The sequence below is a fragment of the Sinohyriopsis cumingii genome, chromosome 8, assembly GCF_028554795.1.
Source record: "Sinohyriopsis cumingii isolate HCF-2022 chromosome 8, ASM2855479v2, whole genome shotgun sequence".
Taxonomy (NCBI): Eukaryota; Metazoa; Mollusca; class Bivalvia; order Unionida; family Unionidae; genus Sinohyriopsis; species Sinohyriopsis cumingii.
Genome location: NC_142968.1, coordinates 113,601,928 through 113,628,282, shown reverse-complemented (window position 1 = coordinate 113,628,282; position 26,355 = coordinate 113,601,928). Strand labels below are relative to the sequence as shown.

The 26,355-nt window shown below is 37.6% G+C and overlaps 1 protein-coding gene across 1 annotated transcript in view; it reads right to left on the bottom strand.

The window, feature by feature from the left end:
* Positions 1 to 7,533, bottom strand: part of LOC149794408 (radial spoke head 1 homolog) — a 29,244-nt gene extending 21,711 nt beyond the window's left edge. The window contains exons 1-3 of the mRNA XM_089968600.1: positions 7,371 to 7,533; positions 3,120 to 3,244; positions 1,333 to 1,427 (exon numbers count right to left, since the gene is read on the bottom strand). Coding sequence (XP_089824726.1) covers positions 1,333 to 1,427; positions 3,120 to 3,244; positions 7,371 to 7,424 — 274 coding nt within the window. The 5' untranslated portion in view covers positions 7,425 to 7,533. The remainder of the gene's footprint in view (positions 1 to 1,332; positions 1,428 to 3,119; positions 3,245 to 7,370) is intronic.
* Between the last annotated feature and the right edge of the window lie 18,822 nt (positions 7,534 to 26,355).

The window sequence follows — 26,355 nt, the reverse complement described above, 5'->3', positions numbered from 1 at the left end:
ACACCTACTTGAAAACCTAAATATTTGGTGATATATCCTTTTTTGTTTCAAAACTACTTTAGACATAAAGGCATCGATATAGTCTTCTATTATGCAGAATTCACATAGGCTAGACGGAATAGACATAATCTCCTGTATCAGCTTAAAAGACAATGTTGTCACTGAAGTTGTTTTATTCTGAAGTTCAGCAAATTTGTAAATTTTCTACACATTTTCAATTACATCAAAATCAGGAGACTGAGTTGAAAAAAGGGATCAATAAAATCTTTGACAGGGTATAAGGGTTCAAGTATTCTTTTTCCCTGGCATATTTTGTTCTCCTTAAATCTCAAAACAAAATCTAGAAATGTCCAGAATTTTGTCATACTCATTCTTTATCAAACAATTTAGATATGTTGATGTAGAACTCTGATTGAAGAAGGACTGGGGAAAGGAAAGGATTACATGTAGTACACAGGTTACAGTATATAATATAATATAACTCACATTGTACACTCAATGTTACTCATATATGCTCATGATGGATTAGTGTGGTGTATATTCTATATATAACACAGTAATACAATGTGAGTTGGCAGGTACAGATATGATGGATAAGTGTGATGTATGCTCTATATATAACACAGTAATACAATGTGAGTTGGTAGGTACTGATACAACACTGTCCAAGGTGCTGGCCACTTATTGTAGAAAGACCTTAATGTCACAATACTGTCCAAGGTGCTGGCCACTTATTGTAGAAAGACCTTAATGCCACAATATTGTCCAAGGTGCTGGCCACTTATTGTAGAAAGACCTTAATGCCACAATACTGTCCAAGGTGCTGGCCACTTATAGTAGAAAGACCTTAATGCCATAACATTGTTTAAGGTGCTGGCCACTTATAGTAGAAAGACCTTAATGTCATAACATTGTTTAAGGTGCTGGCCACTTATAGTAGAAAGACCTTAATGCCATAACACTGTCCAAGGTGCTGGCCACTTATAGTAGAAAGACCTTAATGCCATAACACTGTCTAAGGTGCTGGCCACTTACTGTAGAAAGACCTTAATGCCATAACACTGTCTAAGGTGCTGGCCACTTATTGTAGAAAGACCTTAATGCCATAACACTGTCCAAGGTACTGTCCACTTATAGTAGAAAGACCTTAATGCCATAACACTGTCCAAGGTACTGTCCACTTATAGTAGAAAGACCTTAATGCCATAACACTGTCCAAGGTGATGGCCACTTATAGTAGAAAGACCTTAATGTCATAACACTGTCCAAGGTACTGGTCACTTACTTTAGAACAGACCTTAAATTACTGAAAATATTTCTTAGCAGACTTACCTTCATATTTGGATCCATCAGGATATATAAATGTTCCTTGGCCATGCTTTTTGTTTTTCACATATTCACCCATATATCTGGCACCATTTTTAAACCTACAATAAAGGAAAATTATCACTCTTACACATTTATTACTAAATAATTGTTATTGACATCCTCTAATCTTTCTCTAGTTCCTTTTCAAGGTGCATAAGTGCTTGGATTTGATTGGGCTCACAAAAATTTAAGCACCAGTCCATTCGTCATGAATCAACTCAAACTGATTTTGTTAGTAGAGTATGTTTGATTTGGAGAAACAAATATATTTAAGCACCAGTCCATTTACCATGAACCATGGTCTAATGTAAGTCCAATTTAGTAATCAGGTGGGTGGTCTAGAGAAGATCCAATCTAGTAGTCAAGTGGCTAGATCAAATCAAATTTAGTTGTAGTTGACTGGGTGGTCTAGAGCAAGTCCATTTTAGTAGCTGAGTAGATGGTCTAGATCAAGTCCAATTTAGCAACTGAATGGGTGGTCTAGAGAAAACCCAATAGTGAGTGGTCTGGAGCAAGTCCAATATAGTAATCAAGTGGGAGGTCTGGAGCAAGTCCAATATAGTAATCAAGTGGGAGGTCTGGAGCAGGTCCAATACAGTAATCAAGTGGGCGGTCTAGAGAAAACTAGTAGTCACATGGGTAGTCTAGAGCAAGTCAAATTTATCAGTCAAGTTGGTGGTCTCAGGCAAATCCAATATAGCAGTCAAGTCTTGAACAAGTCCAGTCTAGTAGTCAAGGGGATATTCAAGAGCAAGTCCAATTTAGTAATCAAGTGGGTTACTCTAGAACAAGCTCAATTTAGTAATTGAGTGGGGAGCAAGTCCAATTTAGTGACCGAGTGGGTAGTCTAGAGCAAGTCCAATTTAGAAATCGAGTGGGTAGACTAGAGCAAGTCCAATTTAGTAACTGAGTGGGTAGCCTAGAGAAAATCCAATTTAGTAGTTCAGTGGGTACACTAGAGCAAGTCCAAAATAGTAGTCCAGTGAGTGGTCTGGAGCAAGTCCAATACAGTAATTAAGTGGGTGGTCAAAAGCAAGTCCAATCTAGTCAATCAAGTGGGTAGTCTAGAGCAAGTCCAATTAAGTAGTCAAATGGGTGGTCTGGAGTAAGTCCAATATAGTCACTGAGTAGTGGTCTACAGATCCAATTTAGTAATCAAGTAGTGGTCTAGAGAAAGTCCAATTTAGCAGTCAAGTGGGTAATCTATAGCAATGGTTTCCAACCTGTGGGCCATAGATACAAGGTTATTCCAAGAGGTATGTATTTTCTTAATTAACAGAGCCTAAAAGTACAAGTATTAGCATTTGGGGGTCAGTGAAATTTTTGAAGTTAAAAGGAGGTCCTCATTGTCGAAAAGTTTGGGAACCAATGGTCCAAAGCAAGTCAAATTTAGTAGTAATAATTGCCAAATGGGCAGTCAAGTGCATGTCCAATTTAGTAGTCAAGTGGGTAGCCTAGAATAAAGTCCAGCTTACTGGTAGTAGTCAGGAGGCTGATCTAGAGCAGTTCCAATTTAGTAGTCAAGTGGGTGATTTAGAACAAGTCCAGTTTAGTACTCAGGTGGATGGTCTACAGCAAGTCCTATTTAGTATAGCACTAAGATAGAATTTACTATGTAATGCATACATAATATCATCATAGTTTTAAAAACATCATTCCAATATATTTATATGTAACAATTATTCTTTTCTAACAGCAGTATATCTCAGTATCTATCTACCAGACATGCACATACACCAGATAGTATATACCTGTATACACCTTGTCCATGTCTCTTGCCACTTTCATACATTCCCTCATATGTGTCACCATTTGGAAGAGTGGCTTTTCCATGTCCGTCTCTCTCATCTCTCTCATTTCTTCCACCCTCATACTCCTGTTATAAAAAAAATGCAGACTTTTTGAGATCTTGATTTACATTAACATCATACAAAATCTATAGTTGCCATTGAGAATATAATATCTTGCAAGTGCAACACTGATAGTGAGAAAAAAGTGTGAAAGTAATATGGAAAGAAAAAGAGAAATTTCTGAATATAACAAAGAAAGAAAGGGTGATTACAAACTTTTCTAATTTCTTCTAACAAAGAGAATAAAATTGAAAAATGTCAACTACTTTGTAAAAATAGCCACATATGGATATCATATCTCAACCATGAAAAAAATGGTATATCCATTATCAATATGTAAACCTTTTAAAGGTATGACTTTAAATTGGTATTTTCAAAATTTTATATTAGAATAATTTTTGTCCTATTTTATTTACAATGTATTTCTTAATATGATTACCAAAAGCCCTTTTTTTAGTGACCTTGTCATAATTTTTGGATATTTTCTTTCATTAATCAATTATACTACACACATGAGCCCTTGCTTCAATTGGTGTTTTTTAAGGATACAGCAGAAAATCAGGATCTTTAGTCTCCATTCTTTGGCATGATTCTTTAATATTATTTCCAGATTATACAGTGCCACTGAATCATTATTTCATCAAAATTAGATAAAAAGTACAGTAAAATGATGTTTACTCAATTCTTTTTACTCTAAGGATGATCTGAGCAGCCATGTTTTGATCTTTTTGAAATTTCTGTAATTGATACTGAGATGAACCAGACAGAAGTGCAATACAATATTCCAGTCTTGAAAGTACTAAGGAACACACAAGTGTTTTAATGTCATCAACCAAACGAAAATTGGAAATGGAGCTGATACATCTAAACTCCAGATATTCAGCTTTGCATATGTTCATTTCATGTTATTGTAATAAGAGCATACTGTCAAAAATGACACCTATGTTTCATACCTATTGTTAATTTAATGTTGAGATTGCTGATAATGTTTGATGTAAAGGATATAAATGAAAAAGTCTTTGCATGGTGATCAGGATGGCATCAGAGATGGAGGGTTAGGGACCAATATGTTGAAATGGCATATGTGAAGGAGGTGATCTGTGGGACACCAATGAAGACTATTATCATCAGGTAAATGAAGAATCCTGCCCAAATGTGACCATGTTTATGGGTGGGTTACAGGCTAACTGACTGTTTGCAGTTTAAAATGTGAATAGAATCTAGGAAATTTTATAGATTTCCAGGATAGTCAAAGTGAAAGTTGAAATCTCAAAAAATAATCAGGTTACCACCTATCAAATATCCATGCTCCAGGAGGTTAGAAAACTGTTCCAAAAGAGAGATTCAGTCAGCTTGTTGTTTTTACTAGGACGAGCTCAGTAGAGACACAAAAAATATATGACCTTTGGTTCCATGGTGAGTTTGGACCAGTTTAAATAATGTGTATTCCAAACCTGAAAGTTTTAGTGTGAATTATTGAGTTCTTTGCAATGACAGCAATTCCACCTCCATGGAATGGCATGACAACAACTTGATGGATTAATCACAGGAAGTTAGATCCATACATTTTGGTTTATGCTTTATTTTTCAGCCAACTTTCTATTAGGAAAAAGATGTCAATATCCTGACAATTGATAAAGTTAACTCTTTGTGTGCACTTTGCCAGTGGTCCTACTGACTGAACTTTGAATAATATATCGCTCAGTGGTTGATCAGACTTCAAGGTTGACAAATTAAAATGAATTTAAATTCAGATTTCCAAATGAATGGTTGAGTTTTCAAAATGCTGTGAAGGAAAAGGTGAAATGGAGAAAACTGGAATTTTTATTCCTGTTCTATGCCGACCAGATTTAAAACATTTCTTTTTTTGCTGCCGTTTACATTTAAGTGATAATAAATGTAGTTCTAGGTTGTTAAGTCTAGTGCACAATGTAGTATCAAGCACCAAAGAATCATTATGTAATGCAATTAACGAGGGTCCATTGTAGCATAAATGGGTTGACTGGTGAGGATAGCGTGATGATGTCATGTTCAAAACACAAATAAGGTTGTACTAACAGTGGGGCCAAAAAGTTTTAGATTCTTTCTGTGTATGCATCAATAATAATATCTTTTGGAAGCTAAACTCAGCCTAATATTTAATTTATAATTTTAATATTCATTTTATAGTTTATTACAGTAAGTCTTTTAGTTCTTAGTTTATTGGTTTACACTTTAGACCTTATAGATGAATGATTGTTTCCTGTTTAGTTTGATTCTCTTTATTCTTTTCTTGCATTTAACAAATTTTAAAATATAAGTTCAATGTTGTCATCTAAATCTACATATATACCATAATGTCAGCCAATTCTACACATTGGGTAATTCTGTGCAACAATACTTCATTTCTGTAAACAATGGATCACATGTTATTTTGGATTAAAAATCTATTTGTATTAAGAAAGAATGGTCGTACTTTAATTAAGAAAAGTGGTATTCATAAACTGTACAAAAATATCCCACATTTTGACTTCAAATACATTTGAAAATGTGATTTCTAAATGTCAACATGAATACCCACTCCATTACCTTCTGGAACCTGTAGCCCAGAAAATCCTATTTGCTATGTACCTTTTAGAATCCTACAAATAAATACAATAATTGAAAGATGGAAATGTATACCTAAAAAGAATTCTGCATTTTAGTCCAAGTTTCTGCATTTTAATCCAATTTTGCAAGAAGCTGTCCTACACATACAAAATCATCTGCTACCCAATGTGTCAACTTACCACTAGAAAGGGATTCTCAAGAAATTCTTTGGCTTATAGTCTGTTTCTAAATTCTTTAATAATTTTTTCCCCATAAACAAGACATTGTAAACATATTACACCCTATTCATTGTTGTTTCTCTTCAACATAATAACTTATTTTTTATAAAATACTGAATTTTACTAATTATTTTACAAGATCAGTTTAGTTGGCTTAATATTGCTTGCCATCTATTGGCACTGTTATGTTGAATTTTGTAAAACTAGCTATAAACCTGCCCTAATTACTTCACTTAGTTGCTGACAGAAACAGTCCAAAGCAACATATTTCATTTCTCTAGCCCGATGGATAATATGACATCTTTTCAAAGCTACGCACAAAATAGACCGACATATTGCAAGTCATGAAAACATGGGGATGTTATCCTGTGTGTCCAAAATTAATATTATTTTGAACAGAATATTCTGGTGACAATTGCCTCTTTTCAAATGGTATGCATTGCAGTATTTTATTTTCGTCAATCGTCATATTCAGTATGCCTTTTGCTTCAGTATTGGTGATGGAAACCTTAGGTGTGCAGAAATGCCAGACAGCATGGTAATGTAAGTGCAAGTATATTTATGTGATATTTATCCTATTATGTTATATCTTTGTGTGCATGTTATATTTAATCTAAGTAAACTTTTTAAATTTGATATAAAGTTAATTGGAAAAATAAACATGCAAGGTATTTTGTACTGGCAATAGATATTTCATTTTATTCTTACAAATCTATAATTAGAGTTCGTATGTAAAAAGTGACAAATGTCATATATTTTGCCACCATGACCAAATGGCTCTCAAAACATTTATTTCAGAACAATATGTACATGGTTTTGTCAGCCTGAAATAATCTTCACAAAATACTCAAAATGTGGTTTCATGCAGGAATATGTTCTTTCTTTTAAATGACAGCAAATCTGTGCAAAATTTGTTTAAGCTATACATAGTCATCTCCTATTTTTGTGCCTTCAAAACTGTCAGCAATGTTCTCAGTATTGATTAGTGATTTATTTTAATGCATACCTTTTTGGACACAACCACGAAAATGATCTGTAATGTTGTAATAATTTAATAATAACTCCCTCTGTGCATCAAAAACCAAACATTTCAGATACCATACTGTATACTGACGGAGTGTGGGTGCTTTGCATGCTTCGATCAACTATGAAAGAAATAATAGACAGGAGCTGAGATGTCAGAGATAAACAATAATGTATATTATTTAATTGGGTACATTGTATGTATAACAAATGCACTAATATTCTATGCAATACTTAAGATAATTGCTATCCAGCTTGCGCAAGGCTTTCGAATTTTCGAAAACTTATGATAAGCTGAGATAGAGGAAAACAAAATGCTTACGCCCAAATAGGGTCCCTGCTCTTCTTCCATCTCTTCTGAGCCGATATCAGACATTTTTTGAAGTTTAACCTAACAATACCTCTTTTTCTCAGATAAAATATACGGGTGTTGTGATCTTCGTTATCGTTTTCTATGCCAGCGGATGTTACCTTCTACGTCGCTAGGCAACAACGATCCGTTGTCAGACTGGTTTTTCGTTCTGTTTTACTGGCTTCATAGTGTATAAAAAAATAGACTGGTTCCCTGAAATGTTTTTTGGCTAAAGTTACATTTGTTCGGAACCAGGTTATGCATAAGAATGCTCTCTTTATATTTCGGAAGTCATTTACAGAAATAAATCATATATTTGTTTGCGGGCGATGTCTCAATACTCTACTATTTTATTGATTCAACCATTGACTGACAAGTTACGAATGAAAAATCTAGTCGCATAGTAGCCTGGTTCCCGGCTGTCTGACTACACATTCCGTTTGTTTGTACCCCGCATCCGATTTCAATAAAGAAAACGTTTAATGTCATAAAAAGTGCACAGAACTAAGTCAATTCAATCATTGATTTATAATCTATAACCTGATTGTGACCAGAATGGCACTAATACTGGCAGATAACTGGTCATTCCGTACCCACGTCGTTTCGTACCCAAATGAGTCACTTCGTACCCAAAGCAATGGTCGTTTCGTACCCAAAATGCTAGTCGTTTCGTACTCAAGGTGCTGGTTGTTTCGTACCCAATGCTATAGTTTTCATTTCATCAGAATAAACTATTTCTATGTTGCTTTTTTCCCTTTGTGATAGATAGATAGATAGATAGATAGATAGATAGTTAGATAGATAGACATACAAAATTACAAAGATAATTACACGAACGATCAATGCTAAAACGAATCTACATGTTAGTGAAGCAACGGCTATATATAAATGGATACTAATAATAATAACTTAACTTGGCATCCGTCCGTCTACGGGAGACGATGGCATAGCTCCAAAGTACGCTTTTGCTTATCCTTCTTTTTAGCTCTCTTTTCAGCTTGTTTTATTCTTCTCTTTTCCTCTGCGTTTTGAACTCCCTGTCTGACAGCTAGACGCCAGCTGGAACGGTTGTTTGCACAGCTCTCCCAGTCGTTGACATTGATGTTTGCTGTCTTCATATCCTTCTTGCAAACATCTTTGTAGCGCAGATGTGGTCGTCCAGTTGGTCGTGCACCTTCTGCTAACTCTCCATATAACAGGTCCTTGGGAATGCGACCTGGGTCCATTCTCTTGACATGGCCGAGCCAGCGAAGGCGCCTCTCGCTGAGTATGGAGAACATGCTGTTCATGTTGGCGCGTTCTAGAACCTCTGTGTTGGGTACTTTGTCCTGCCACTGGATGTGCAGAATGCGCCGCAGACATCTCAGGTGGAAGCTGTTCAGTTTCCTCTCGTGTCTTGCATAGGTGGTCCATGTTTCGCTGCTGTAGAGAAGTGAGCTGAGCACGCAGGCTTGGTAGACACGCAGTTTGGTCTTCTCTGTGAGGTTGGGGTTGTTCCAGACCCTCTGGTAAAGTCTGGCCATCACTGCTGCTGCCTTGGCAATCCTGCCGCCCACCTCAGAATCAATGGAGAGTGAGCTGGAGATGTTAGACCCGAGGTATGTGATGTTCTCGACAACTTCCAAATTGTACCCATCGATGGAGACAGAGGGAGGGGAGTCTGTGTCCTGTGCCATGACATTCGTTTTCTTCACACTGATGGTCAGTCCAAATTCCTTACATGCATGGGAGAGGCAGCATACCAGCTGCTGAAGTCCATCTTCCGTGTGTGATGTCAAGGCTGCATCGTCGGCAAAGAGCAATTCACGGATGAGTACCTCTGTGACTTTAGTCTTAGCACGGAGACGGGCGATGTTGAACAGCTTGCCGTCAGCCCTGGTATGGATGTACACTCCCTCGCTGCAGTTCTTGAATGCGTACTGGAGAAGCATGGAGAAGAAGATGGCAAAGAGTGTCGGTGCAAGGACACAGCCTTGTTTGACTCCGCTAATGACTGGGAATGCTTCAGATGTTGCGCCATTGAAGCACACTGTGCTGTGCATGTTCTCGTGGAACGACATAATGACAGCAAGCAGACGTGGGGGGCAGCCGATCTTCTGCAGGAGTCTGAAGAGTCCACTCCGACTAACCATGTCAAACGCCTTCGTCAGGTCTATGAAGGCAATGTAGAGGGGCATCTGCTGCTCGCGACACTTCTCCTGCAGCTGACGTAGTGAGAAGATCATGTCTACAGTTGACCTGCCGGCTCGAAATCCACACTGGGACTCTGGGTAGACGCGGGAGGCTAGGATCTGCAAGCGCGCCAAGGCAACACGGGCGAAAGCCTTTCCGACGATGCTGAGGAGGGAGATGCCCCGATAGTTGTTGCAGTCGCTACGGTCTCCTTTGTTTTTATACAAAGTGACGATGTTGGCGTCACGCATGTCCTGTGGGATGTATCCCTGTTCCCAGCAAAGGCAGAGGAGTGTGTGTAGGGGCTGGAGCAGTGCTGGTTTTCCGCTCTTGAGGACTTCAGGCGGAATGCCGTCGCTTCCAGGAGCCTTCCCACAGGCAAGGCAATCGATGGCTTTTCCGAGCTCTTCCAGGGTGGGCTGTGTGTCTAGCTCCTCCATGACTGACAGGTCTGGAATGGCGTCCAGGGCAGTTCCAGTGACATTGTTTTGGGTTGCATATAGCTCGAGATAGTGCTCAACCCATCGCTGCAGTTGTTTCCCCTGGTCTGTGATGACTTCACCCGTCTTGGACTTGAGGGGGGCGGTCTTGTAGCTGGGGGGGGGGGGGCTGTCGCCTTTTTGACACCCTCATACAGTCCTCTTGTATCCCCAGTGTCAGCAGCTGTCTGTGTACTGTTGCAAAGGTTCAGCCAGTAGGTGTTGGCACAGCGGCGGGCGGTCTTCTGGGCGTTATTCCTTGCAATCCTGAGGGCTTGTAATGTTCTGGGGCTAGGTGCAGCCTTGTATGCCAGGAGGGCTTTCCTCTTTGCCTCAGTCACGGGCTCCATCTCCTCCCAGTTTGTCTCATACCAGTCGACATTCTTTCGCTCCCTCTTCCCGTAAGCTGTGATAGCTGAATTGTACACAGAGTCACGGATATTGGACCACTTGGAGTCAATGGTGTCATCAGGTGTCACTTTGGTGAGGGCTTCCTTCAGTTTGCTGATGAACTGCTGTGTTTTCTCTGGGATGCTTGCACAGCAGGTGTTGATACGTGGGTGACCCTTCTTCTTGGCGTGGTGCAGCTTCTTGGGTAATATTCGCACCTTGCTGGCCACGAGGGAATGGTCCGTGTCACAATCGGCACTGTGGTAGCTGCGGGTAAGGAGGACACTGGCCAGTTCTGCACGCCTGGTGATGACGAGGTCTAGCTGGTGCCAGTGGCATGAACGTGGGTGTCTCCACGACACCTGGTGGATCTCCTTGCATTTGAAGAAAGTGTTGGTCACACATAGGCTGTGGGAGCAGCACATCTCCAGCAGTCGCTGACCATTCTCGTTGATCTTGCCCCTTCCGTAGAAGCCGAGACAGGTGGACCAGGCCTCATGGTCAGCTCCCACTCTAGCATTGAAGTCTCCTAGTAAGTAAAGGCTTTCATTGCCGGGGATACTGGATATTGCCTGATCCAGAGCCTCATAAAACTTGTCTTTCTCCTCGTAGGTGGAGCAGAGGGTTGGGGCGTACACACTGAAGATGTTGACCGGGCCTAAGGATGTTGACAGCCGGAGGGCAAGGATTCTCTCAGTACCTGATGATGGAGGTTCAATGAAGGCGATTAGCGTGTTCTTGACGGCAAAGCCTACACCATGCTGCCTAGGTTCATCCAAGGGCTTCCCCTGCCAAAAGAATGTGTAATTGGCTTCCCTGATGGTGCCGCTGTCAGCCAGTCGGGTCTCTTGGAGGCAGGCAATGTCGATGTTCGGTCGGGAGAGTTCTCTGTCAATGACGGCAGTCTTCCGTGCATCGTCGATCTGCTGTAGGTCAGTGGTCAATCCAGGACACATGGTCCTGATGTTCCAGGTTGCAAATCGAAGAGTTGGAGTCTTTTTATTTCTTCTTTTAGTCTTTCCTGGTGCAGAGTTTTGTGGCCCACTTGTCGAGATGGTTCTCTAAGCTCCACGCACCCAGTGAAGCAGGCAGGCCTTGGCGGGCAGCACCTTACTGACTGGGGGCTGCCCAGCTTGAGGCGGGCGGTAGCTGTCCAGTGAGACCTGGTGATCTCTCCCACCGTCAGAAGTAACCCCTGGCGCCAAGCTCTACGCCAATCGAGCTTTGACTTAGAACCGATAAACTGCTACTTCTCGTGTTGTGCCGACGCCGTACGACGACGCTGGAGTGTCCTCTCCAGTGGAGCTATGAAGCCTGAGCAGGGTGGTATGGAGAATCAGCTGTTGCCCATGCAGCAGATCCCCCCTCTCCACGCAGCTGGTGTGCCCAAGGGAACGACGAATGCCGATACAGCTTGGCACCAACGGCGTCGCAGGAGTTGCCGGAATGACGTTGAAGTCAATGTCATACCGCCTTAGGGACTCCATCTCCGGATTTTCTGTCGGGGTTTACTCCCTTAGCCTTTCCCATGAGTGGGTATAGCCACAAGGCAGCAGAGGTTTGGAATCGGAGTTTTCCTTCTCCTAGATGAGCTACCATCCAAGGTTTACGAGTCCCATCTACCCGAAGAAACTGGTTTTAAGGCGCCAGTGGGCCGCCTTCACCCCTTCTCCTGTTAGTAGAAAACATGGTCTGCCGGGCTTCAAATCTAAGCCACTCGCTAAGGCCAGGAGCTGGATTTTAGTTGACAGAGGCATTAAGAGACGCAGGCCTATGGGGCATTTTGGAGGATTGGGGCGCTTGTCTCCCACTCCCACCCCGGGCAATGTCAACCTTAGACCACTACTACTAATAATAATAATCATAATACGATTAATGATAGGAACATAATTAAGGGATAATATTATGTGAATACTACATGACCTTGTATACTTTAACGGGAAGCATAAATGAAATGTTAAGTTATCAAATATTAAAATCCACGGATGTCTAGTAAGTTGAAGCTTTCAAGCTTCATTCAATTTTACACGTGTTTGATTATTTATTTGTTTTTGTTTTACTTTGAAATAATTACACGAGGTCTCTGTTTTTCAGCAGTCTTTTGATTCGGAGAAATCTTAATAAATTCCGTGTCAAGAATTATTTGACATTAATACTCTATTTACCTCGCTTGTTTACTGATGTTTTACTTTATCTTCGGAAATTTAAATCTGTTCTACTCAGACACTTATAATTTAGTATAATGATCAGAAGGCAAACTTGGAGTTATATACAATGAATTAAAATTTATCATTAAGCCAAAAAGAATCAATTAGAAAATACATTCAATAGTTCTCATGGACGCATACATTGTTACTAATTGTCGCTGCTCTTACTCTCCTTTGTTAGTTACAACTGACATATGTTCCCACTCCTAACTGTTTTTCGTCAGGTGTTGTACAATTTACGTTTGATTTCTATCTCAGTTTATTTTAATGTTGTTCTATCTATTTATATCAGTAAATGAAGCCACATTTATAATGCTTCTGTGTAAACATTATTTGACAAGAAAACGCGATACAGATATAAATAGTTCAGTTGGTTTAAAAAATAAAGTGTTGTAAGAAATAGTCAGACATCAGCACACACAAGCAAATACAAGCAATAAATGGACAACTGTGTAGTTTGTTTCCAAAGAGTAAGACCACGTCAACATGCTTTACAATGTAACGCTTGCAAAAAGTGGCAGCATCGTACATGTGAGACAGGTATGTATAATGATGTTATTATTATTATTATTATTATATAGTAACATTAGTAAAAGTACTGCTGGTGGTTGTTGAAATAATATTAATATTACTGCTGTAGCTACTAGGCTGATGTTGTTGGTTTTCTTCTTTAGGCATATCACAACCACTGTATGGGCAGTTATGTCGTGGTGGTGAGACGCTGAGTGGTTAGCATTGCAAGGACTGTTCCCAACTTCCTCCACCGCTGATTTCGACAGATGACAGTCTCGACTATATGGTGAACATTTTGCCAGTAGCAGAGAGTACGCATCTGACTGCTGATGAAAGACATGATGTCCAAGACCCTACATATGGTGATCTTACAGACCAGGCAATGAATGCTGACGTCAGTATCAGTGTCAATGATTCTGACATGCCGATCGACAACTCTTCAGTCCAGTAAGATATATACCCTTTTATTTCATCTTAATTTAATCGATCTTAACGTAAGAAACAAATTCGTAATAAATGTGCAGCGTTTTCAAATTAGGTAACCACGAAAATATTCTGTCTTCCAGATTACCACCAGATGTTAGTTCTCATATCTGGACAGCGTCCCAAGATACAGAAGTGACATGCACATTTAACATAGACGCTTCCTTCCAAGTCACAGAAAATCAAGAAGAAGAGTAAGTTTATTCTTTCATAATCTTTGAGAATTTTATTATGTTGTAATGTATATTTCCGTTCAATACAATACAGTTACAATGGTATGTAGCTGAGAAATTAATAAGATTACATATTATGATTAACTAACTAGTGTTCTGGAGATGCTATTATACAGTGAAAACAATACAATTACTGTAATTATTTGTGTTTGGTTTTACTTTTTGCCCGGATATGCTTTGCTCATGCAATTTTAAAGGTAGGAAAAAGATTAGGCCTAGAGAGAGAGCGGTAAATATGACAATACTGTATATTTGATCTTGTAAATTAATGGGCACGAAACGACAACCACATTGGGTACGAAATGACTAGCACCTCGGGTACGAAACGACTAGCACCTTGGGTGCGAAACGACCAATTTCCACTCGGTACGAAACGACTTGGGTACGGAATGACCATGAGCCCTACTGGCATCCCCTGCACCTTCCATGCTTAACGGACTTTCCATACTAACATGGCGCCATATTGTGTACATTATGGGCTACTTTATTTCCATCCGACAACATAATGACGTAGTTCATCCTATTCTGTAACTGCCGGATAATTCCGTAAATTACCATAACGCTGAGAGTCTGGAATTATATTCCTTTGCACACATGAACATAGAAATTAAACCGCTTGTTAAATCCACGTGAAAGGCAAATTCATTGTTTTCATTCTTTTCCTTTGCTTGATTCGATATTGTAAATATCAGAAGCAGACGACATGTATGTACAGCTGTAGTCATGCTTACACCCCTTTGCTGAAAATGGACTTGTCTTGGAACTGGAAATGGATCTCGAGCATATCGTCTATTATATTGAAAACTTCCATTAAGCATGAAACGCGCAGATTATGACGGTGTTAGGGCAACTACACTCACAATCAGGTTAGAAATTATAAATCAATGAATGAATTGACTAAGTTTCTTGCACTTTTTGTTACATTAAAGGTTTCCATTATTGAAATCGATATGTGTGTTTGTGTGTGGGGGGTACAAACAAAAGGGTTGGTATAGTCAGACTTTATAGCTCACTAATCTAATGTGAGACCAGTACGGGCAAATCCTCTCTTTAAAAGAGATTAGTTGCAGACTACTTTTGAAATTTGCATTGCTAAGGGGAGAGAACCAGTTCATACGGTGGCCTTTGTTACTTTAACCAGAGCGTTCTTTATATTTTCCCACATGTCGATAAAGAAACCACGGACGCGAATCGTTGCCATTGAGACCTTAGTCCGATAAATCAGCCCCCCCCCCCCCCCAATATGTGTTGATATTGGTGGACGATATGTGGGTCTTGTGTCACCTGTTTGTTAAAATGTGCAATTTTCCTACATGGAAATCTTTCCGGAACACACTGCGTACTATTTATACACTTACCGGTATTTGGTGTCAGCTATATCTAGCGCGAAATTCAAAATGGCCACAAGACAGGGATGTGTTATTCCACGTGGATTTAAAGTCGCCAAACATGGGATTTGATCCAGAAATAGTATGTACCTATCGCCAAAACAACCTTTCTACGGTAGCTTCACTGCCGTGAGAAATACCGATAAGTATATAAAATATACACCGATGTGTTCAGACAAGAGTGGCAGCAAATTTGTTTCAGGTTTTAATGAATAGGCGATATCATCCCCTAAACCGCCAGTTATTATTATTATAGGTGTGAGGCTGATTTATTGGCCTACTGAGAATTATATTTTTAATTAGTTTCGTTCACGTGCAACAATATGGTGGCGGAAGGAGACAAAGTTACTATTGGAATATTATTGGTCCTTTTTCTGTCGTCATACATGTGGTGCACTCCGCCAGAGAAGAACCATCGAACACATCAAATTGTAGGCCGATAAATCAGCCACACACCCGTGATGATATTGGTTGGCGGTTTAAGGTCTAATCTGATATTACCTATTCATTAAAACCTGCAAAAATCTGCAGCTAATTTTGTCTGCTCACATGGGCGTAGGGGCCCCGAGTGGCCGAGTGGTCTAAAGCGCTTTCCGTTACGGATCACTGCCATCTCACCTTTGTATGCGTGAGTTCGAGTCTCGGATTCGGCTAATGTGGGTATGTAAGAAAGCTTGCCAGTAAGCTTCTCGTGGGTCGGTGGTTCTTTCTAGGGTTTACCGGGTTCTTCCTCCACCATTAATACTGGCACTTTCCGGTATTTCTCGCGGCAGTGGAGCTACCGTCGGCTGAAGGATCCTTTTGGCAACAAATGCATTTAATTTCCGGAGCAAATACTATATTTGGCGACTTGTAAATTCACGTGGAATAGCACAACCTTCTGTCCTGTGGCCAGTATGAATTTCGCGCTAGATATGGCTTTTACAAAATACCAGTAAGTGTCCAAAGTGTACGCAGGTTTTATTCCGGAAAGATTAGCATGCAGTAAAATTGCACATTTAATGAACAGGTGACATGAGACCCACATAATTGTATTTGAGGGATGTGAATGGGGTTTCTGTCTATCAGACTTTTGTCATGCTTTTAAGTAGTTAACAATGTGTTTACTATCATTTAGGTCAAGAGTTAGTGGAGATTTCCATCGGAAATTTAGGTTTTTCCGTTGGAAATCTGTTACGTAATAGGTCAAGCGAAATTTATATATAAAGGGGATTTACACATATTTTTCATTCTTATTTCATATCAGTCTTTGGGAATCTATAGACAGAGTTTGGAGTCGTGTTCAGATTCAATTCTATAGGAATTATTTATTTAAATTATTCATTAAACTTATAACGCGATCATTGACTTTTTGGACTTAAACACTACTTTAAGATTACTGAGAACTAATTCAAAGACATTCTGGATCGTATCATTGTGATACATCAGGATATTTAAGAGCATTGATACATGAAGACATTCAAGACGTTTGGAATTAATTTTGAACATTCTGTAAGTTTGAACTTGTGAAAGGATATTTAGAATTATTTATGATTGAATTCACAATACTGAACTCTTAAATGTTCACTTTGTAAATTAGAGAAAAAAATTATTTGTCAATAGTACTAAACTTTCTGTTACATAGTTTAAGACTTATAGTTGTATCATTACACACCTGCAATAATTAACCTAAATCCAAATTAACTTTCTTCAACTTTTGATCATCAGCTGCGATTACATGATGTTGTCAACATGATAATTTTTTACTGCGCTCAGTACTGTGATCATTACGTGAATGCTAATTATCTAATAATCATTTTTAAAAAGGTTCACTCGCCGACAATTGTCTTGCAGAAGGTGCTCATACAGCAGCTTGCACGGACGCCGTTTGAAACGAAATTTTTACTTTAATCAGATTTAGTGCTCAATGAGGTATGAAGTGGAATTATATGCTGACATACCTGCATAATCTCACTTAAATTCAATTTAGTTTGTGGCTCTTTCTGTTTTTAGTCTTTACAGCATTTTTTTTAATCACGAGCAGTTAATTATCACAGTAATCGAGTCACATATACATGATATCAGTATCATTGCTTCTATACGTGCATTGGTTTGATCTCTGCTGGAAAGCCAAATGTCATAATAAAGCTGCTCGCCACCAATCGCCTTACTATAGGCGATCTGCAAGTGTTTGCAAGGCGGCCTAGCAGAGGTTATGTAAATTGCAATTCTAGCATAAGAACGCTGCCATGTTTTGGGAAAGTTTTGGCTTATTTATTTTTTTATCAATTACAGACAGATTTGATTAGCAAATTACATCTCTTGGAATACGGTGCTGATTTATTCCAATGAAAAATTATTTAAAGAGCTCTCAAGATCAAAGTAAATTTCAAAGGCCAAAATGTTTACCTTATTCAAGGTATCTTTTATACAATTATCAGAATATCATCATAAAACCAGCCATGCCTATTCACAACTTATGGAGAAGTACTATATACAGATTGAATGAACTTAAAAAATATAAAACTAAAACAGCAATTTTCCAAACCTTGACGTGCTTGGACTTGCTTATATTCGGGTACGTTTTGACATAGGTCATTTTGACCTGAGTTCATTGACCTGGATACGTTTCTGCTTGTGCACGTTTTGACTTGAGTACGTTTTTAGTACGGTACGTTTTGATTTGCTTCCCCTACAGCTACTTGCTATGTTATTTTACGACCTGACATAAATTATGCTCCTATTGGTTGTTACTGGCGCACATTTGTTCATAGTTGCAAGTTAAATTGAGACTGCCCTTTTGTTTCAGGTATGACGTGAGAAACCTAAGCATTAATTTAATAATATCATTTGCATATTGGACCGACTATTTAAAATCTTATGTGACAATGATGCTTCATTTGCCATTGAGTTAAATTCTTTTAACTGTTGCACATTTTTACAGCGGAATGATTTTAAATTGTAACTTGACAGTTATCAGCTAATTCTTCAAAACCGAGAACCCTTGGAACCCCGTTTTATTTGGGGTTTTGAGAAGTCTTCGGATTACCGAGTCTTTTTCTAAATGTTTATGTGACGAGTGAGAATTAATGGGATCTTTGAAATTATCTTGTAATGTAAGGAACTCGTTTCACAAAGACAGGCCTACATTTGCTTATTAAACAACTAAGAATTTCAACGATTTCCTTGTTAGGTCTAATTTAGAAAGGAAATATTTTGTAAAGGGTTCATCAGCGAAATGTAACAGATGTTTGCATTGTTCTTTCATTAATGACAATACTGGTGTCAGTAGCAGTAATACACAAAACACATTAAGGACGCATTATAATAACATCTATGGTTATTTATTTCATAACCTGTAAAAAAAGTGTGGTATACAATATGTTCCATAAATCTGTCTGCAAGTATCTAAACACATGCATATACATAGATTTGACATCAGTAACTTTATAGAGCCACTTTGTTTTTTGTTTTATCTCAGGTAACCATACGCTGTAATGACGGCTCCTATACCTTACAAGACTTTTTATTTAAGCCAGTTGATATAGTTAATTCGGAAATAAACGTCTGTTAAAAGAAACATAATGGATTGACTGTCTGGATGCCATTTATTTTAAAGATCGGATTTCCAAACTTATCTATGAAATTCATTATTAAGTTCACAACATTTGGTCTTTTCTCGTTTCTCGTTTGCTTTATAAGTAATGAGAATTACCCGGTCTATTACACTGGAACTGAACTTGTATTGCTTTGTAAGTAATGAGAATTGCCCTGCCTATTACACTGGAACTGAACTTATATTTCTTTGTAAGTAATGAGAATTACCGGCCTATTACAATGCAACTGAGCTTGTATTGCTTTGTAAGTAATGAGAATTACCCGGCCTGTTACACTGGAACTGAACTTATATTTCTTTGTAAGTAATGAGAATTACCCGGCCTATTACACTGCAACTGAACTTTTATTGATTTATTAATCGATATAATACTGACTAAAATATAAATACAGAAGTATATTTCAATTTGAAAATGTATAATAGATTATATGGTTATATTTTGTTATTTATATATCATATTATTAAACTATATCTTTGAATGTTAGTTATTATTATTTATTATTATTTTAAATTAACATTTATAAATTATGACATTATTGAAATCTTTCTACACTAATTGTCAAAGAAGAAATCATTCAACATTAATTGTGCAATAGAACACACACACACACACACACACACACACACACACAGCACTCTGGCTACTTAGAAACTAGTTTTGCATTGTTCGTTGTTAGTGAATTGCACACACACACGCACAAAAACGCACACACACGCACACGCACAGACACACACACACAAATATATATCATTCACAATTTTATTACTGGCAAAACATCTAAAGGGTTATAATTCTAAGAATATTCATATTCTTCATTAATTTATGAATTCATATTTATTACGATAAATTATACATATGTAAACGGAAACAAAATAATTTAACTCGATTTTGTCATATATGTTATACTGTTATCTATTTCAATACAGATGCAGTATCCTAATGATTCCGTTTTAAGTATTGTAAAAGCCATTTTCCCATGCTAATTTTCCATGTGGAACTAGCAAGAAAGTCTCATAATGATTCAATCTATGACGTAGTCTTGCTTATGTAATTGTGTTTATAACGTCACTCTCTTAGAAACATAATATATTTAATGACGTAATAATAATTTTAATTCAGTATGAAGAAGCAATACAGCGAAGCCGGTCACATATTTCCCTTGCTGGTCTTGCCGATTGTTTAAATTATGTCAGACATTGGAGATATTCTTGACACGATTATGTTTGTACCAAAATCAGTTTCGTCGGATATCTCCCGTCTTTGTCATGCTTAGTTTCTTGCAGAGAGTGCAGGTCGCTATAATCTTTGTCTATACCATATACTGTGATGTTTGAATATTGAGTCAGATCAATTTGATAATCCTGTATTGTATAATATTTATTCTTTTACCTATGTGTGTCTGAACATGATTGTCTTGCAGTCCTCAAGGTTTGGTTCCTATATGTATGGGTGATTCAATCAGAGGCATTTTGTATAACTTTCTGGTGCTTCGTTGATTCTCTGGTACTTACGGAGTGCTGCTGTTGGAATTGTGTGTCGATCCTGTAGCTGGACATTCTTGTGTTACGAGATTGTCACGGAATAGGACAAGAAAATAACTTGGTGATGCATTAGAAAGAGAGAGCAATTATATGTAATGGCTTTCGTTGACGCGTACAGCGATGCATACAGTAATTTTGTTTTGCCTTGAATAATTGTAACTGAGTAATAGATACATTTAGTTCTCAGTCCTAAGCAGCGAGATACCCATATTTCATGATGCGCATGGGTAATTTACCCTTGGGTCTTGCACACTTTTGTTTATTTATTAGACGCATATGCTACATGAAGACACAATGATTCCGAGATCTTTCAAGGTAGTGTCTAATTCGTAGACAGTTTACTGCAGCCATGGGTCTGGCAGTATGACAGCATAGACACAGAATAGGAGAAAGGCAGTGAGTGGCATCATAGCTGCATAGTTGGCAACACGACAACATTGATGGAAACAAAACAACATAGTTGGCAAGAGGACAACATCGTTGGCAACAGATCAACATATTCGGCAGCAAAACAGCATAGTTGGCAGCTGAGCAATATCGTTGACAACATACCAACTTGACCGGAAGGAGGACGGACAAGCCCAGAGTTCGTTCAGTGGATGTGAATTTTGAACTCTATTTTGAATCTTGAACTGTGAATTTTAAATGTTTACAGTGTATAAAATTATACGAACCATACGCACCTTTCTAATACAACCATGTTCACCTCAGTACATACGAAACTCAATAGTTGTATTTGAGGTCAGGTGGGATAACCACAACCTTATTTACAACTAGGTTGTTGCCTAGGAAAACGAATACCCTTAATGGGCAAAGAAGTCACAATTCTAACTCTCACGAGTTATGAGATAAGTCTGATGATACACGTCCACAAAACCGCATTCTAATAAGAACACTTTCACAAGAAGAAGACTTTTCTGATAAAGGCAAAGTACCCAATATTTAAAGACTCTGAGAATCTCTTTTTCCATAATATTTTAATAGGGATAGGATTGGCAGAATCACCAATAAATGATATAGAACCTTTCAACACGAATGATACATAATTCTCTATAATAAAATCAAACTGGTTTGTTTGACCCAACAAATGTATTGCTTTCAATACATTACCGTGACCTGACCTCTTAGAAACAATAGCATTTGGAATGGCTGTGTCTTTATTTTGTTGTTTTATTCAATGTGTAGGAATCAGAAATAACGTGCCCTTTCCTCTCACAATAAATGCATATAGGAAGAGATAAGGATTTCTGATCAGTTTTGACAGAAGTTTGATTCATAAACGTTGTGCCAGATTGTGATGTAGAAGTACTCCTATGAGACTGAGATGGGTTGTATTTTTACCAAACACTACCGAGAGGAAGACTTACTGACAAACGAAAGTTCCTGAGTCAAGGAATAGTCGTCAGCTGTATGGGCAGAGTTTTTCAAAGTTTCCACCTTTTACTCACCAAGGTAGGTTCTGACGTCACTATGGACTCATTTCTTGAACTCTTCAACTAATATGAGTTGTATGAGTTATCGTAATCGTAATTAACCTTCTTAGATGTACACAACCTATCAAGTAGTTGTTCTTTTTCTTTATCAAACTCATCAATTCCAAAACTCTCAACTACCAACTCAGAAAACAATGTGGCAATACTACAAGAAGTTGCAGAAGACAAAATAATAATAATAAAAAAAACAGTGGAGAAAACACTGATTATGATGACGATGTCCCTACTGTCAGATCTGCCTATGCTACCGGACACTCGGACGCTGAAATGACGATTGCCAATTTAGAAACGTAAAAACAAAATTGACTATAAAATAACGAGAGCTCTAAAGAGATAAACCATTGTTGTTGTCATTGGTATCACTTGCTATAGCAGCAACAGCACCATCTTTTAATTTGAACGGTTATTTTAGCTTTTGAACTAATGTTTATTTTCCCCTCACTTTGAATGTTTTAACAGTTTTCCTATAATTTCTCTCAAACTACATTAGATGCTCAATAACCTTTACTTACAACACTTTCCTACTTTATTTTCAATAATGTTTTCTTGCTTGTGTCTGTTCCTTGTAGCTGATGTCCTTTAGCTGTTAAATATATATTTCATACCTTTCAACATCCGATGAACAGATTATATTTCCGAATTGACAACTTCTTCAGCATTTACATAAGATCGTAACTTTGTTTTCCATCTTGTGTAGTTAATAATCTTTTCCCGGTCCTTTACTAAAGCTACTCTTTCCTGTTGATGAAAGGGTTCGTTGTGTCTAATATTTTCAGCTTTTTGTTTTCTTTCTGGACATGTTTTGGTTGTCTTTGTACATCACAAGGTTCTAATGAGTATTTACACGTTACCTGTTCATTAGGTTCTTAAGTAAGTAACATTCATATTCCAACTAGACTTATTCATTTTCCAACTAGACTTATTCATATTCCAACTAGACTTTTTCATATTCCAACTAGACTTATTCATTTTCCAACTAGATTTATCTAACCTTACATGGTTAAAAATTCTTTTCTTAATCTGATATAGAGTATTATTTGTCCTAAGTCTATACTGTCAGGATTTCAATAATAGATGTTTTTTAATGGCATTTTTTATGAAATCATATGATGCTTTATTTTATATCCTCTTTTTTGACCTTCACCAAAGACACGAGAAAGACTTACAGTATCGTTAATTTGCATTGTACATTCTAAATCTAACCACATCACCATCATCATCATCATCAACAACATCATCATCACCGAATGTATGATTTTAAATTGCTTTCATTCTAAAATCTCCATCACTTTCTGTCATTCTGTCGACTCTTTAATGAGTCTTTTTCAGTGCCAAATACAAAACGTAGACAAGACAAATAAATAAAACAGAAAAACATTTATGTTTGTTAAACTTTACATGGCTGTTTCTACAGGAATTAAACCTTTTAACTGTATTATGTTTCAATTAGTTTATTTCAGCTTGTTGCTAATACTGGAAAATATCTGTATTGACCTAGAAATTGATGAGCCATAACGACATCTGTTATTGCATGTATATCTATGTAAGCGCAAATTATATCCAAGATATTTAATTGTTATAGTAGTCATAGGCTATTAATCAAATTTAGAGAATTATTTAAAAGAAGATGTGTCGGCTGCAAAAGGTAATTTTATTTGTGCATGGTTGTCTTTTTCTAGTCTTCTTTGTTTAAACTGCTTGGTTTCAATGTTCTAAGGCGGCGTAAAGAAAGTAACTCGTAAATGCATACCCAACACACACTAAGATTTATCTCCCATGACCTTCTAAAATCCATTTATTTCTACTCTACTCAGTGCACAGTCAAGATATAGAATATCGTCCTGTACTCAAAGGCGTTGGCAGTAGCTTACTAAAATGGGAGGTGGGTGGGTGTCAGACGGGATGGTTGTCCTGGGCGCCAGAGGTATTGGGGTACCAATACCACGGGCGATAGAGGTCTTGGGGCGCAAAAATTCTCTTAGGGCCATTATCGTCACCCCGAGCGCCATTTACCCTTAGTATGCCATAGAGAGTTGGTTGTGATTTAGAATTTTATATGGGTTCAATGGATTTTCTCTTCTGGAAGTACGAGGATGTTTAAACCGGATTTATCATGTTTGACTGTTTGAGAACTGTCCATCTCTTTCTAGTCGTTTATGTCTGTATATCTGTATGTCTGTCTGTCTGTCTCACATAGAGCAGGTTTTTCCAAAACGTGACACAATAAATAGGCTAGAACATTTCATACAAAAGAATCTATGTTTATAGTTGTGAGCATGGTTTACATATGCACTTTTATGGAAAAATGCATCAATCTCAATTTTCTCATTCGTTTTATCTGCTATTTATCCCTAAATATCTGTCAAGTTCATTTGTTTTTCGTAAGGCACGTCAGAATGCACAGACTAATTTCAGTAAGTCTTAATCATTGTGTACACGAAAAGGGGTGATGCCAGATGCATGTATGGTACCACTCTATCCAGCAAAAACATATGTACGGGCTAGACTCTAGGCAAAGACTTTTAAACGTTCAAGTGAATGGGTTAAGTTTCATATTTTCCATACTGAATAAACAATCCAGATTCGTTCCAAACCCGTAATCAGTGTTTTTGTAGACCCTTTTCTGTATGACGTAATCTGAAGTAATATATGAGGATGAAGACTAGCCTATTGCTATTGAATGTCATGGGAATCATATAAAACACACACCAGAAGCAAAAGCAAGAAGCAGGTTTTTAATCAGTTCACTATAGCAATTAGTATGTTGATTTTATTTCAGCATGACTTTCTACTACAAGTCGGACATTTTGATTGACTTCTAAGCAAGCTCCCAGCTTTTATTTCAGTTTGTAAGGTAATACCTAATAACACTGAACATCTACTGCTGGTTATACTCTATCTTTCTGAAAAAGAATTCATTGGAATTAGCTTTAAATAAAGACATGTTAAATTTAAAGGTATGACTTTTAAACCTGTTGTGAAAAAATAGTATTAATAAAACACGGGATAGTGTTAAAATATCAGCGAAGACTATGAGGTGTAAAAAATAAATCATGTGAAATAGATCACCATTTCATATCCAGCTTTCCACACAGTCATGGTAACCTTATTATCGCATGCGTCGGGTGTCACATGCTACGCTCCTTTTTATCCGTGGACTTTTATGTTGTTTTTAATTTAAAAAAATATTTTTGTCGTTGTTTCTTTTTTATTTTAAAGACAAGCAGAGGACGCTTTGAGTGATATTCCGCGTGAAATTATTCTCCAGTGAAAGATAAATAAAGTCATTGCCTGAAAAGACCGTTTGACACCTGGAAAAATCTATTTTTGAGTTGTCACTTCAGTCATTTTTTCGTAAAATATTGGCGAAAAAACGTTAAAATGTTAACAGTAATACTGATAGTGCTTCTAGCTTAAAGCTTATAATTTCTTCTGAACTGGAGGAAAAACCCGATATAGAAACACGAAATAGCCAAATTTATATGATAGTTATATGAATAATAGTGCATTGACTTCAGTGTTAAAATGCATTAACAACCGTAAATGTTATCATTGCAATGGAAACTATTACCGTTGCGTCAATTCATTTTAGTTTAGCATCAATAACTGGGTAATTTTGCAACTGTGCCGGAAGCGCTTACCTTAAGGCACACCACAGAGAAATGAGAACGACATCAAAGGATTAATTTATTTGAAAGTACTTCAATAAGAGCAAAATTGACATTTCTGTCAAACCCAAAAATCCAATGTATAATACGATCTGATTTTTCCATTTTTCACGAGAACAGTACAAAAAATAATAATTAATAAACAAAACCACAACTAGCACTTCTTGGGCAACAATTCAATGCGCAGCTTACAACCCATTTCCTGAAAGTATATGAATCAAAGAAACAGGCCAATTAAACACATTCAGACTAACAAATATACACCAAACTGAAAGTAATTTTTAATCATTTGTTTTTTTTTGTCTTCAATTGAATCATTACTTTAGTTTTCAGTGACGTAATATTGCATCCTTGCAATAACGAAGCTTATAATGGTTGCCTCTGCTACACATCCAGGTAGGACTTGGATCACAATTATTTTTTCTATATAGTCTCAACATTTATTTCTTAGTACTGAACTTTCCACTGTGTCCAGTACCTAATAAATCATTTATTGATCCAAAATGTTTCCAAAAATGAACTCACGGTGAAGTTCTTGCCATAGGTTTTCCGGCATTTCGCGGAGGCTGAAGTAATAACAAATCAACGTGCAGTGGGTCACATATTTCACTTCCGGAGCAGAACTAATGCCTCCGATCGGAGCATCTCTTGGCCATTTACGTCACATTGTGAAAAATAAACTTTCAGTAAATATTTTAATACCTGACGGAAATGACCTAATGATGTTCCGATCGCAATGCCTCATAACTCACTGTGCGCTGTCGCTAAAAAACATGTAGACAACTATATCGT